This window comes from Chrysochloris asiatica, unplaced genomic scaffold (assembly GCF_000296735.1).
Source record: "Chrysochloris asiatica unplaced genomic scaffold, ChrAsi1.0 scaffold00063, whole genome shotgun sequence".
NCBI lineage: Eukaryota > Metazoa > Chordata > Mammalia > Afrosoricida > Chrysochloridae > Chrysochloris > Chrysochloris asiatica.
This window is the reverse complement of record NW_006408581.1, coordinates 10832396-10848035: the sequence shown is the minus strand read 5'-3', so window position 1 is coordinate 10848035 and position 15640 is coordinate 10832396. Positions and strand designations below refer to the sequence as shown.

General features: G+C 35.4%; 1 protein-coding gene across 2 annotated transcripts in view; it reads left to right on the top strand.

Moving 5' to 3' along the window:
- Positions 1-15640, top strand: part of KLHL1 (kelch-like family member 1) — a 514835-nt gene that overhangs the window by 450672 nt on the left and 48523 nt on the right. For both annotated transcript variants that reach the window (XM_006864306.1, XM_006864307.1), the window contains one exon: positions 3218-3380. In XM_006864306.1, the coding sequence (XP_006864368.1) occupies positions 3218-3380 (163 nt within the window). The remainder of the gene's footprint in view (positions 1-3217; positions 3381-15640) is intronic.

Below are 15640 nucleotides of genomic sequence, written 5' to 3'. Positions count from 1 at the left end.
TGCATTAGGCAAATCTGCTTCACAAGACCTTTTAAAAGTGTTGAAGAGCAAAGATGTCAGCTTGAAGACTAAGGTATGCCTGACCCATCCATGGTATTTTCAATAAGCTCATATGCATGCGAAAGTTGGACAGTGAATAAGGAAGACCATAGAATAATTGATGCCTTTGAGTTATGATGTTGGAGGAGAATATTGAAAGTGCCATGCACTACCAAAAGAATCAGTAGATCCATTTTGGAAGAAGTGCAGCCAGAGTGCTCCTTTGAGGCCAAGATGGGATGGCCAAAGTTCATCTCTCATACTTTGGACATATTGTCAGGAGGGACCCGCCGCTGGAGAAGAATATCGTGTTTGGTAAGGTGGAGGAAGATTAGGCTTTCTACTCCCGTAAAGATTTACTGCCTCGGAAACCCTGTACAGGGTCGCTATGAGTCGGAACCGACTCCACAGCACACAACAACAACAAAGATGGAGGGTCAGTGAAAAAGAGGAAGACCCCCCAATGAGATGGATTGGCCAGGTGACAGCATCGATGGACTCAAACATGGCAACAGTAGTGAGGTTGGCCCAGGATCGGCCAGTGTTTCGTTCTGCTGTGCATAAGGACGCTATGGGTTGGTACCTACTCGATGGCACGACAACAACAACCTAGTTATGTAGTACTGCTGCAACAGAAGTATCACAAGTGTTTGCTTTTACAAACAGAAATCACTGCTGGCTTTGGATGAAGGTCCTTGTGTCTTTTGAGCTTTTGCTACTGGCAGCTCTTTATGTGGCTTGGCATTTCTCTTCTCCCATCTCTGTTTTTTCTCCTTGCTTATTTATTCTTTCTTATCTCACAAGAGATAGACTTAAAGCACATCTTACATTAAACTTTTTTTCATTAATATAGCAAAAAGATAAGCCATTCCTGAAAGGGATTGTAACTATAGGTATTGTTTTATAGGGCTTCCAAGGAGCAGCTTCTGGGATTCAACTGCCAACCTTGTGGTTCACAGCCCAGTGCTTATCCTGGCACCACACCAGGAGTCCAACTGTAGGCATAGAGATTAGAACTGAAAGTACATTTAGTTTGTGACACAATCAATTCATACCAATAGCTATTTATTGATATGTGTAAAGTAGCATGTACTATTATTTCTTATATAATGTTCTAGATAAATAATTTAGTATTTACATTAACATTCTAATGAGTTACTTTATCCTTAATTAAATTATATAATGCAATATATGAAAACCAGATGTACTTATTGTCAATAGTGCAGTTATTTCACTTTAGTTAAATATTCATAAAAGGATATTCATGAACTCCATGAGGGCAAGAACTTTGTTTAAAACTGTCTCTTTAGTGAGAAGAACAATTTTGACACTTAATAAAAATGTAATGAACAGTAGTTGGATGAATGAATGAAGTGTCCTTTAACTTTCACATCAGTGTTGGGAGACAATTCACCATTGTCTGTCATATTTCTACATGACTTGGGAACAAGGCACTAACTGTCATATATTCTAGACCACCTTAAAAAGATAATATTTTATAATATTCTAGAAAAATAGGTATAATGCCTCCATCTAAAGTCAAAAGCAGTCATGCTTGAATGCATAAAGTTTACATCTGTCTCGAGAACAAAGGGCACATGCTCCTATGTTTAATGCACATTATAAAATAGATTCCTCTCCTCTAGCACAACTCATTAAGTTTCCAAGTTTCAAGTGACCTTCATATCTCCTGTAGAAACTGGGAGTTGGAGCACCAGTGGAAATTTTCAATATTGTTATTATTGTAATAAACAGCCAAGGAACAATTGTTAAGTTTTCTATCAATATGAATACATTTGTGTCAGGCTAACTTTTCAACTTGAAAGTAGAGCAAAATCCTAGACTTTTCAGAGTTCTTGACAATCAGACATTGAATTTTGTCATTTGTTGGAAAAGAAAAACTCATCAGCATAGCTCCAAAGATAAAGACTTTAATTCAGTCACATGGTATATATGTATATAGTAACTCTTTTACATTGAAAAAAGTCCAATTAAGATGAAGGGGATTTACTGAAAAATAGTGCAATGTTGTTGTTAAGTGCTGTTAAGTCAGTTCCAACTCACAGCGACCCTGTATAAGGTTTCCAAGGAGCAGCTGATGCTTTTGAACTGCTAACCTTACAGTTCAAACCAACTTTCTAGTCCAGTGTATTATCCTGCATTGCCACACTAGGGAAATATTGTATAAATGTTGTTTATACCCTGTAACGGATGACTAATGGGTAATTATATTTGTTTTAATTGCTTGTATTTGGTAATTTCAGTTAAGAATATTAGTGAAGGTGTCAAATTTACTAAACTGGATGCTTTAGGAAAATGTATTCTTATGAAAATTTTGGGGAAGCCAAAACAGAGGAAAATAACTTGAAATGCAAATTGCTAATATTACATTGTTTAATAAGTTTGTCACAAAGCACTTCAAACTACAGTGTATAAATACTTTTCAAAAGCAGAGACTATATGCATCAATTCTTATTATTTTCAAACTTTGCAAGTTCACATGATAATTCAGATGCTCCTGACACAAGCAATGTTATTTTCAGTTGTCTCATATAAATGTAAAAGCTGAACAATGAATAAGTAACAACGCTTTGAATTATGATGTTGGTGAAGAAGAATATAGAATATGCAATGGACTGCCAAAAGAACAAACCAATCTGTTTTTGAAGTACAGTCAGAATATTCATTGCAAACAAGGATGGTGTAAATTCGTCTTGTGTTCTTTGGACATGTTTTGAGGAGGGGATAGTCATTGTAGTAGGACATCATGTGAAGTAAAGTAGAGGATGAAGGAGAAAGAGGAAAATCATCAACTAGATGGGTTAATACAATGAGCTCAAACAATGTGCTCAAACATAGGAATAATTATGAGGATGGCATAGAACTAGGCAATGTTTTGTTCTGATGTACATAGTCACTGTGATTCAGAGCTAACTTGATAGCACCTAAAAACAACATAATAGCAAGTGTTTTAGGAAAATACTTTTATTTGTGTTTTGGCTCTAATTTTTTTTTTTTTTTACTTTAATGGAAAAACTTAATTATTAGTATATAGTTTATTTCTCATTGCAATTGTTTCTTCACAAGTGCCGATACTAAATCGCATCTGTATTTGTACTGTTTTAAGTATCTCACTAAGAAATAAACCCATTCAATGATCATTTCTCTAATGTTTTAGGTGTAACAGTACTTGAAGGCCCTATTTATGCTGTGGGAGGCCATGATGGTTGGAGCTATCTAAATACAGTGGAGAGGTGGGATCCTCAGAGTCAACAGTGGACATTTGTAGCCAGTATGTCAATTGCTCGAAGTACAGTTGGTGTAGCAGCATTAAATGGCAAGTGAGTAGATTTTTCTTCTTTATTATCTGAACAATACATTTAATGAATGGATATCTTCTAATAATAAATTTTTACTAAGATGATTCAATAAAATGCTTTTTAAGTGATTTAAGTTTTTGATGTTTTTCCAATTCAGCCTTAAAGGATAATTGACAAATTGGGACTTGAAATATTTTGGGTTTTATTTTCATCCTTCTAAAATAGTAACCAAAACTTCTTCACATTAATTACCTATTAAGAAAGGATCAAAATATTTCACAAGAATTTTGTACACTGAAAATCTGCTTATGTCCTGACTAGCTAGTGTGAGTTACTTTCAAAAGAGGACTGAAAATTTGGTGTTCATTATATATTTTCTTGCAGGAGTACACTAATCCCTAATTTTCAACATTTTCATTCATATCACCATAAATCAGGAATCTAAATCTCAGACTACTGATATTTTGGGCTGTATAATCATTTGTTGGAAGGGCACATACTATTATTGTTAAGTGCTGTTGAATAGGTTCTGACCCATAGCAACCCTGTATATGGTTTCTAAGGAGCAGCTGGTGAGCTTGAACTGCTGACCTTGTAGTTTGAATGGCTTTGCAGTCTGGCGTATTAATGTTACACCAGGACTCTGGCACAGTGCTATACTGGGCATGAATGATGGTGTTATGGGTAATCATGCAGGCTGAATGAGTGTGGAAGGATAGTAGGAGTACATCTAGAAATATACAGAGGTTTGACAGATGATATTTGTACATGGGTATTAACTTTTATGCAAATATATCAATAATATGGTGACGCATATAGGAGACAAAGTTATGAAAACTACATAGACATAACCAGACATTCCCTTAAGGTAAGGGAATGAATCACTGGGCCTGGAGGATCAAGACCCTGTTCTCAGAGGACACCAAGGTCAATTAACATAACAGAATCCAGGCAGACAATGTGCTACATCCTACTTTTGTAAATAGCAACTGTGGTCTTAACTGCTCTTGTTGTTGGTATTAAGTGCCTTGGAGTCAGAGCCTACTCATAGGGGCACTTAGAGTTTCTGAGGAGTGGCTGGTGAATGTGAACTGCTGACTTTGAGGTTCAAACTATTAGAAAATGAATCCCAATGTTGCGTAAAATACACTCTGAGTGACTAAATTACCTTGTCAAAGCAAAATTTACTCCTGCAAGAAGGTGCATGCGCATAGCCGTATATACAGGAACAGGACAGCCAGCACACCGAGTGTGCAGCCCACTAGGGTTTTTAATCTCTGACTTGAGTCTCAAGGCTGTGTCTCACCCCATTGGCTAGGGTTTGACCGCATGATCTTTTCCCTTACCTGGTTGGCTAGGTCAGATTTTAAGGTGTGCATTCCTACTTTAGGAAAGAAAAAGAGAGCAATCACAAATTTTTTATTCCAGGAAGTAGTCAAAGCAAAAGAGAGCGATCATAAAGTCTTTAATTCAGGAAATAAAGGAAAAAAGAGAAAGGTTACCTGAATAAAATAAACAGGATTATGATATATATATATTTCCTCCTCCCACAATCCCTCCCCCTTTTTTTTCTTCTTAGACTTCCTTCTTTTCTTCAAATTTTGCAAGAAGATGTTGACTTTGGTGTTCATATGTTTCTAGGTGAAAAAGGTTATTTTGGTATGGGGTGGCAGTTGTTTGGATAGGGCTGTTTCTATGAATTTTAGAACTAATTCTCTTATACAGGGTGCAACACAGCATCCCATTAGTGTTAATATGCCAAATACAATAATTAGAGAGGTGAGGACTGAAATCATAGCCCTTTCCATTTCCCGAATCATTGTTCCATGATATTAGAAAAAGGGTCATCTATGCCTAAATTTTCAGCAAGTTCATTAGCTACGGTGGTCAGCCCTTACAATGCTTCGGTAATCAGGAGCTGCATTATTGGGAATGAAAGTACAACATTGGATTTTGATCATAACACTTATTTCTTTTTCTGCTAATATTATATCTAGTGCTAACTTGTTTTCCCAGGCCATTTTGCTAGTAGGTCCTAATTGTTCTACTGTTCCTTTTATAGCACCCCTGGTATAATTTACAAATCTTTGTTGATTATAATAGATGTAGTTAATCCAGTCCACGTTTTTTGTTAGTGGTTGACCAACAGAATAATACAGATGCAAACCCTGCAGCTATTTGGTTTCTTGTTTTGAATTTGTTTGGCACCCCTCAGGGAACTCCTATACTGTCTATGTAAACATGGGAATTGAGAGAGCCATGGGGAGTAACTACACTTCTCTTGGCTTTATGCCTGTTTCCTGGAGTTGTTGGTTGATGGAATGCCAGGGTGAAAGGGATGGTCAATTCCACCAAAGCGTAGGTGCCACTCCAATTTGCCCGTAAAGCCTGAATAATAGTTTCCCATAATATCACCAGACAGCTGCTCGTGGAATAGCTAGGGCTGACTGATTTTGGAGCTCTTTAAAGAGTTTGCACTCGTTGTATCCCATCAGGCTTCTAATGAACATCAAATCCCCCCCTTTTCTGGGGAGACACGAAGTGAAATTGGTATTTGAGGCTGGAGGCCTAATGGTCCTCCGGGTCTGACCCATAAGACCCCTTACATTAGGGAAAGTTGTGACAACCAGATACAGGATTCATTGCCTCGGGCTATAGGGTCTTGGAAGAGAGCTACCGTACAGTATATGCCCTCAGAGTCTGAGGACCATGCCAGTGGAAAGGGGACCACTTGGGCTTCCGGTCTTCCTGTTGCACAGGGGTAACAATCGCAATTATTTAGAGTGTGAACAGAATATTTAATCCATTCCAACCAAGCATTTGCATCCCTATATCCTGCTATATCCTGTTTCTACAGCTATAGTTTGTCTTAGGTCTTTAACTTATGTAATTGTCACTTTGGAAGGGTCATGTCCTGAATTTATGGGGGGGGGGGGAGAGGGGGGAGGCTACCAGATCTGAAACATTTCTAGGATTCTGTGTTTGAGTTCTATCCTTGGTAGTGGTAGGGCTTGAGTTTTGTCTTAGTAGTTTCAGAGAGAAGACCCCTATAGGATCCTTTCCTGTAACATCTGCTCTGGATCCATAGTCTCCTATTACTGAAGGTTCTCTGGTCATGGTTTTGGGATTATAATTAATATAATGGATTGATTTCATTTTAAGGGTTTGCAATGGGAGGCTAGTTACTTAGTCTCTTATTTTAAATATTTTAGTTTTGGAAAGTACTCTCAGCATCTATACTAGAATAAATTTTAAAGAGTCAAATAGGAGGAAGGCGTTGACACTTTAGCTAATATTTATGATGAAATTGTCTCACATTCAAGAAAAAATACTTTTTACATTAGTAGACAGTTTTACAGCAGATAAATTTCAGAAACGAATGCTTCTCAATTCACACTATAATGCTATTTTGCTAAAATGAGCTTTATATCAGAATGCAAATTGTTGTGCAATAGTTTTTCACAACACAAAGGCCAATAGAGATGCAAATGTTTAATTAGAATCCTATCAAATGGAATACAGCAAAATGCTAAAGAGCAATGTAATATGAACAAGTAGGCTTTATTTTAAATACAAAAGGAATTAGAGTTAGTACATTTAATTAAGTAAATTACTACATAAATAGTTAAAATAAGAAAAAAATATTTCAGGTGTCACAACTCACAAGTGAGTTATTTATAATTATTTATTTCAAAATGTGGACTATTGTATAGCCATTAAACATTTCATTTCTATGAATATTTAGTGACATGGAAGAGTGTTCATTTAATGGATGAGAAGGAGCACTCCAAAAATTAAGTTCAGACACCATCGTGAGATGCGGGCTATGCTAGAGTATGAGGACAACCAGCTCTGAAGTAGCTACAGTATCAAGAAATTCAGTCTGTCATTTATGTCTTTTATGTGAGTCTTCACTCTACTCTGAGAAAATTACTTGGTAATCAGCAGGAAAAAAAGGGTTCAAAGCCTTCTCCAAACAGATATTTGCTTATTAACAACAACAATACCACTATTTTTCCTAATATTTTAATATTAATATCAATCATTTATTAATAATTTTCTTACCTTTCCTTCTGATGCAAAAGAATTCATATCCTGCTTTCTAGGGAGAATGGCTATCTCAATTGAATGACCTACACAGCAAATTTGATTTATATGGATAAGAATAACTCTTAGTTTTTTATTATGTTGTTTACTTGCTATATTATACTGTTATGAGATACACAGACACATACACTATATGATATATCAATATATATTATTATTTAAAAACCATATGATAAAAGAGAAGAGTTCCAGAATAAAATTACTACCTGTCAGTGTATTTTTGTGAGCTTGGTGAAGCTATTTTTCTGCAGCATATATATACTGATAAATTTTTTGTCCTTACCTTTTATCTTTTCCCTTCTTCTTAATGATTACAAAATAAACCTTAGTCAAAACATATTTTGCTGTAAATGTTCTGCAGCCTTAATTTGAAGTAAATGGGATAAAGTTTAATAAATAAAGTAATTGCTTGACTGTCTTGTTGCAAAGGGTGAGACATTGTTATAACTGGATTATTCATCCAGTGTCTTCTAATACTTCCTTTTAATTAACCATATACACAATTAATAAACCAGGCAAGCTAGACCTTGTATTCTTTGTCAGCTAAAATATATAATATCAAGAAATCCTGCTTTTTATTGTTTTAACAGAAAAAAAGATTCTGTTTTACTATAACATTACTCTTCATGTGAACTTAATAGCATCTCAGATTTTTAATTCTAGAAATTGTTTTCATTTAAGTATTAAATTAAAAAAAATATTTCCCAATATTTTATGTCTCTCAAATTATAATGCTATTTCAGGAAGGTGCTTTGAAGCTTTCATTTTGCTTCAAATATCTTTCTCGTTAAGTCAAAAGATTCTAGCTCTCTTTGGGTCATCTTTAATTTTTTCCTGAGTCTGATTCAAAAGATCTCAAAAGTTTATGACTTTTAGCATATAGCTACTTTTCTATTTTTCTCAGAGGGAAACATAATCACTAGTAAATGACCTTTTGCTATGGAGTCATACCGATAATTATTTTAGCATCACCCTCTGACAGTTGTTTATTTTTTTTCTCACCTCTACTTATGTGATGTTTCTTCTTATTTTATTTTTACCAATCACTAATGTGTCACTCTACCCTGTTGCTTCCCTAAAAAGCTGTTTTGAATAAATCACTAAATTAAAATTAACAAAATACCAATGAACAGCCCTCGTGACTCATGACACAATTTGTTTTAAAAGAACAAAATGAAGCAATACAAAAATTGGCTTCCAGATTAAAATAAGTGTGTTTTAATGGATTCAAGAAAAAACTAAAATCTATTTTATGATGAGTTCTGGTTCATTTTTCAATAAGTGGTAGTTATATCATCCCATGTCAGTAGTCATAGATGTACGTGGTAAATAAGGAGAGTATAAGAAAACAGAAAATAGACATTTCTAAAATAATATTTGCATTGTTTTTGTTTAGTGCTGTAGAGTTCATTTTGACTCATAGTGACACTGTATATGTTTTCTGAAGAACTGTTGGTGGGTTTGAACTACCTACTTTGTGGTTAGCAGTTTGATGTTTACCCTACAACACCACTGTAATATTTTGGTTCTTTTATCCCCTTATTGTTCCCAGGCTTGGCTTGATTTTCACGTTGTAGGTTGTAGCTAAATGACTTTCTGTTGTAGCTAATAGTGTCATTTCCTTAGTCACATAACAAAGGAGACTGATATTGCCTGAACACATTCATTGCTAATCTTGAGTATTAATGAAGGTACAATATGACCACTAAGGAATCTGCAAAGTACACTGAGACAGTGGATTTTTTCATGATTCACCATTCCAAAAGTGATTCATTCAAAAGCTCATGCACTAAAATCAACAGGGACTTTGCAATTTTTATGCAACCTTAAGTTTATATCCATGTATCTACAAGTATCCTGATCGCAGGAGTCCATGTCTCCCCATTTTCTTCATTATATTCAAATATCTAGCACAATGCCTATTAATTCACAACTTGTTACTTTCACAGGACTCTATTTCTATTATCATTTCCCAAATTTTGGTATTAAGTTCCCTTAAGGGTTATTCTAAAAATTGTATAGCTTTCTGTTTATCTTGTTGTTGTTTTTAGGTCCGTTGAGTTGGATGTGACTCATAGTGACCCTATGAACAACAGAATGAAACACTGCCCAGTCCTACTCCATCTTTACAATTGTTATGTTTGAGCTTATTCACTATGTGAATTCATTTCCTTGGGAGTCATCCTCTTGTTCAGTGAACTTCAACTTTACCAAGCATGAGGCCTTTCTCCAGAGACTGGTTCTTCAAGATATCAAGTCAAAAGAATGAGACTTGAAGCCTTGCCATTCCTGCTTCTGAAGAGCATTCTGGCTGTACTTCTTCCAAGATAAATGTGTTTGTTCTTCTAGAAGTCCATGGTACTTTCAATATTCATCACCAACACCATAATGCAAATGAATAGATTCTTCTAGGGTCTTCCTTATCATTGTCCAACTTTCATATGCATATACAGTTATTGAAAATACAATCACTTGGGTCAGGCACACCTTAGTCCTCAAAGTGACATCCTTAAACAGGTCTTTTGCACGAGATTTGCCTAATGCAGTAACTTCATTGATTGCTGGATTACTGCTTCTTTGAGAATTCATTGTGGATTAAAGCAAAAATGACAGCTTCAATCTCTTCCCCATTAATCAAGATGTTATTTATTTGGTCCACTTGTGAGCATTTCGTTTCCTGTATATTGTCAAGCAAATATTTCAAATCTTCTTCATTTTTAGATAGCAAGGTTGTATTGTCTGAAATTTGTTGTTGTTATTGTTAAGTGCCCTCATGTTGGTTCTGATTCATGTTGTTGTTATTGTTAAGTGCCCTCATGTTGGTTCTGATTCATGTTGTTGTTGTTGTTAAGTGTCATTGAGTTGGTTCTGACCCATAGAAACCTTATATAAAGTTTCCAAGGAGCAACTGGTGAGCTTGAACTGCCGACCTTGAAGTTCAAATGGCTTTGCAGTCTGGTGCATTAACCCACAGTGCCACACTAGGACTCCAGTTCTGATTCATAGGGAACCTATATAGGGTTTCTGAGGCTGTAAATCTTTGAGAAAGCAGAAAGCCTTATTTTTTTCCTGTGAAACTGTTAATGGGCTCAAACCGCTGACCTTGTTGTTACCAGCTCACTGCTTATCCTACAGACAAACAGGTTGTTAATTAGCCTTCTTCCAGACCAGATGCATGTACTTCTTCATATATTTCAATTTCTCAGATTGTTTGCTCAAATCCAGCCTCTCAGGTTATTTGCTCAGCATTTAATTTGAATAAGTATGGTGAAAGCATGCAATACTGGTGCATTTAAAATCTTTCCTGAATTTAAATCCATCAGTATCCTCTTATTCTGTTTGAATGGCTGTTTCTTGTCCTGTGTACAGTTTCCTCATGAGCAAAATTACGTTTTTGAAATACCCATTCATTGCAATGTTATACATAGTTTGGTATGATCCAAACAATCAAATTGCTTTGCAAGGTCAATAAAGTAGAAGTAAACATTTTTCTACTATGCTCTGCTTTAAATCAGCATTGGGTGTCAGCAATGATATCCCTGATTACATGTCCTCTTCTGAATCTGTCTTAGATTGTTGGCAGCTACTTGTCTGTGTATTGATGCAACCATTTTTAAATTATCCCTTGCAAAATATTGGTTGCATGTAATATTAATGCTATTTTTTGATAATTTCCACATTCCCTTGTGCTACTTTTCTTGGGACGGGGCACACATATGAATTTCTTCCAGTCACAGTTAGGTGTCTGTCTTCCAAATTTCTTGGAAGAAACAAATGAGTGCACCCAGCACTGTGTCAGTTTGTTAAAACATTTCCATTGATGTCAATTCCTGGAGCCCTATTTTTCACCAATGCTTCAGTGCTCCTTGGACTTCAGTAACATAGGTTCTTGATCATATGCTATCTCCTGAAACGGTTGAAGTTTGACAAGTTCTTTTTGGTACAGTGACTATGTATTTTTTCAATCTTCTTTTGATGCTTCCAGTGTTGTTGCCAAACCAAAATGAAGGTTTGCCACCTGTCACTGTAGTCAATCACAGAGATTGGGAGAGATCTGATCCAAGCTTTATTAACAGAAAGCCAGCAGTGTGGAGGACAGGGAGATGATCTCTCAAGATTGTCCTGCCTATTACAAAGACCAGGCACATTATATAGAGTAAGTTATATTTGGATGTACACTTAATCTGTTTTAACATTAGGATAGCACACTTAGGAAACAGAAACAATAAGGCAATGAACTTCCTCAAACATTCTACCTTTAGGGAAAAGAAACTATGAGACAGTAATCCTTCTCAAACATTCTACCTTTTAGGGTTACAGCTACTTAGTTCCTGAGATCACTATCTGGTTGGGCTTAAGCATGTCCTGTTCTGCATCTAGGACCATGAAGTCATCTCAGCTAACTTTAAAACTAACTTCTTCATTTGTAGGATTCTCATTTATCAGACCCAATGACTGAACGAACTCCATTTTGGTTAGGTTGGTAAACCCATACTATCAGTGTCATTCAATATTTTGTCTATAGCAGGCTTCAATGTTGCAACCCAAGGCTTGAATATTTTGCTCAGCTTTATCAGCTTGAGAAATGCGGAACCTCTTCTTCCATTTGGGTCTGAATCCTGATCTTTGCACATGTCATTATATTTATGTGACATGGTTTTGTCTTCTCCAACATCCGTTAGAAATTTTCTGTTCTGCTTGGTGTTATGGGTTAATGAGCTGCACTGCAAAGTCGATTTGAGCTGCAAGGTCATTGGTTCAAGCTCAACAGCTGCTCCTCAGAAACCCTATAGAGGATTGCTACTTGTTGGAACCAATTGGATGGCACTTGACAACAACAATTATAAATATAAATCCAGTTATTTTTTCTTTAACTTCTTATTCACTGAATTTATGTTTCCAGATAAATGAATTATAGATAGTATTGATGGTATACATATTCATATGCTGTTATTTCATAATCTTTGTAAGTATTGACATATGAGTGTAACTACTGGTTTTAGTAGTAGATTCCTGAATCATATTTAATGTAATTAATTAATAAGAACTACTAATTCTTTGGTATCTTGGAGTGGCATTGCAGGGTAAGCACTCAACACCATGGTCAGTTTGAACCACAAAGTCAGTGATTCAAATTCACTAGCCGCTCATCAGAAACCCTATACAGAGTCACTATGAGTTGGAGTCAACTCAAAGGTACTTAACAACAACATTCTCTCTTTGAAGTCCTGGTGTGGCACTGTAGGATAAGCACTGAACAGCTAACCTCAGGGTCAGCTGTTCAAATGTACCAGCTGCTCTTTGTAAATCCTATATAGAGTCACTAGGAAACAGAAATAACTCCATAGTATTTTAAAACAATACTATTCCTTTAACACTGATTTTCACAATTGGTTTTCCAAAGCTCTTTTAAAGAAATACACAGTACATTTTTTCCTTTCACATAGTTATATTTTAATATTATTGAAATTATGATAATGTATATAGTTTTTAAATCTGCAGATGACATCACACTATGAAGGACATGAAAAGGGGCACAACAGAGGCCAAAGAATAGAAACCAGAACCTAGCCAATGCTTTAGAAAGTCATTTATAAAACATCTGTCACTTACCAATAATTTATTTTACAAAAGGAACTGTCAACTGTAATCTCCTTTGATCCAAGTATTCTTGCTTGTATAAATTTGTCTACTATTGAATTTTCCATTCAAAGGGCCATGCGGAAGAAGGAAAGGCTGAAAGAATGGTTGTTGTTATTAAGTGCCTTTGAGTAGGTTTCGACCAATAGAGATCCTGTACAGGGCTTCTGAGGAGTGGCTAGTGGTTTTGAAAATGTGAGGTTAGCAGTCCAGTGCTTATACCATAGTGCCACACCAGCAATCCTAATAAATTCAACTATGTAAAATAAGTCATAGCTAGTGAACCTGTAATGAATATTTTATTTTATTTCCAAATAAAAGACATTGCTACAAATTTCAATATTCATCTTCTAGGAGTTCTGGTGTGGCATTGTGGGTTAATGCACTGGATTTCAAAGTCGGTTTTATCCTCAAGGTCAGTGGTTCAAGCTTACCAGCCATTCCTCAGAAACCCTATACAGGCTCACTGTGGGTTGAAACCAACTCAGTGGCACTTAACAATGACAATAATATAAGAGTCTTGGTGTGGTTCTGCAGATTAATACGTTGGACTTCAAGGTCATATTGAACTGCAAAGTTGGAGGTTCAATCTCATCAGCTACTCCTCAGAAACCCTATACAGGGTTGCTATGAGTAAGAACTGACTCAACGATACCTAACAACAACAATAACAAATTATATAAGAAGATGACTAATATAAACATAATATGTATAATAATCATAACATTCCATCCAATGATCTGAGGTAGATGGAATGTACAATATTTATCAATGCCCTCAATCCTCTGGCATAATAAGATTTTTTATTGGGCACACTTAATTTAACCTATTATTTGCTAATTATTGATCACTATGTTTTATAAACAATTAATTATTAAGTTTTATTTTAATATTATTCTTTAATATGTTTAGAGAAGAAAATATAATATTGACTAGAAAAATTTTTATTGTCAGAGACTCTATTTTCAAGTAAATCAATAGTATGATTTATCATTGTAATGTGTATAAATAAGTACAGCAAGGTGAAGTCAACATTTTCTTTAAAACAATGTAAGAAAAAACAGTGTATATCTTTTTTAAAAATGCTAATTATATACCAGGGACTGAGTTATGTGCCTGATACTAAAGTTACTTAACCAACAAGTGAAATCATTGAAAAAATATTTGTGTTAAATCCTAGTAATAAAATTTCAAGATTATAAGATAACTTCTTTTGAGTTACAGCTTCAATTTAAATGAAACAGAGAAATCAATGAAGGTCAGATTTCATGAAGTGTTTAAAATGGTAGAAGCTTCTTGGTGAATAATTATTTCACTTCTGGGTGCTGTTGCAAGCTAAATTGTCCAGTACATTCTCTTTGAAATGCTTCCATTGGCTAATCTCCACATTTTGTGAGAATCAGAGCAACAGACAACTTGTGCACAATCAAGCAAAGGAGTATTATATCCAGAAAGAAACGCTTGGGCAATCAGAAACATTTTATCATGTAGCTAGGTAGATATTATAAGGAACAGTAACAACTATTTTCATTTTTAAACAACATATCCCCAGGATTTGCAATCTGATTAGACAGCATATTTTAACATTATTAAGAGATATGAAACATTTTAAACCTAAGATTTTATATGAAAAGCTCTTTGGTAGTGCAACTGTTAACACTCTGCTAATTAACGGGCCAGACTTTGAACTCACCAGCTGCTCTGTGTGAGAAAAGACTTGGAAATATTCTCCTGTAAACATTTCAGCACAGGGAACACTAAGGGGCCGACTCCATGGCACATAACCACCACCACCAACCCTATGGAGCAAGTCTAGTCTATCCTATCCAGTCACTATTAATTAGTAGGACTTGTTTTGACATGGCCTAACACCAACAACAACAAGATCGTATATATCAAGAAATAATGTCTTTTGTGCATTTATTTAAGGAGCCCTAGTGATGCTGTGGGGTATGCATTGGGCTGCTAACTGTAAGGTTAGCAGTTCAAATCCACCAGCAGGAAAAAGATGAAGCTGTCTGCCTCAGTAAAAATTTATACTCTCAGAATTCCTTTATAGGGTAACTACAAGTAGGAATGAACTGTGTAACCATGGGTTTGGTTTTTTGTTTTCTGCGTTAATTTAAGGACCTCTGTAATATAGTGGTTATAGCACTCAGCTACTAACCAAAAGGTCAGTGGTTTGAAACTACCAGTCTCTCTGAAGGAGAAAAATTTGACAGTCTGCTTTCTTATGGATTTCTAGCCTTGGAAACCCTATAGGGCAGTTCTAAGCTGTTTTATATGCTCTCTATCAGTTGGACTCAACGGTACAGACATATATTTGGTTTGGTTTGGTGCATTTATTTAGAATCTGAAAAGTGTGAAGTTAAATTTCTTCAACAGCATGATAAAAATAATATTCACTAGTAAAAGAGAAAATTCTACAATCTATAATATTATTTAAAAAAATAAGTAAATCATTACCCCTCTACTAAATAAATGCCAAAAAGTGCTGATGACTTCTTGTTTCTCTCTGGGTAAATGTATGCCAG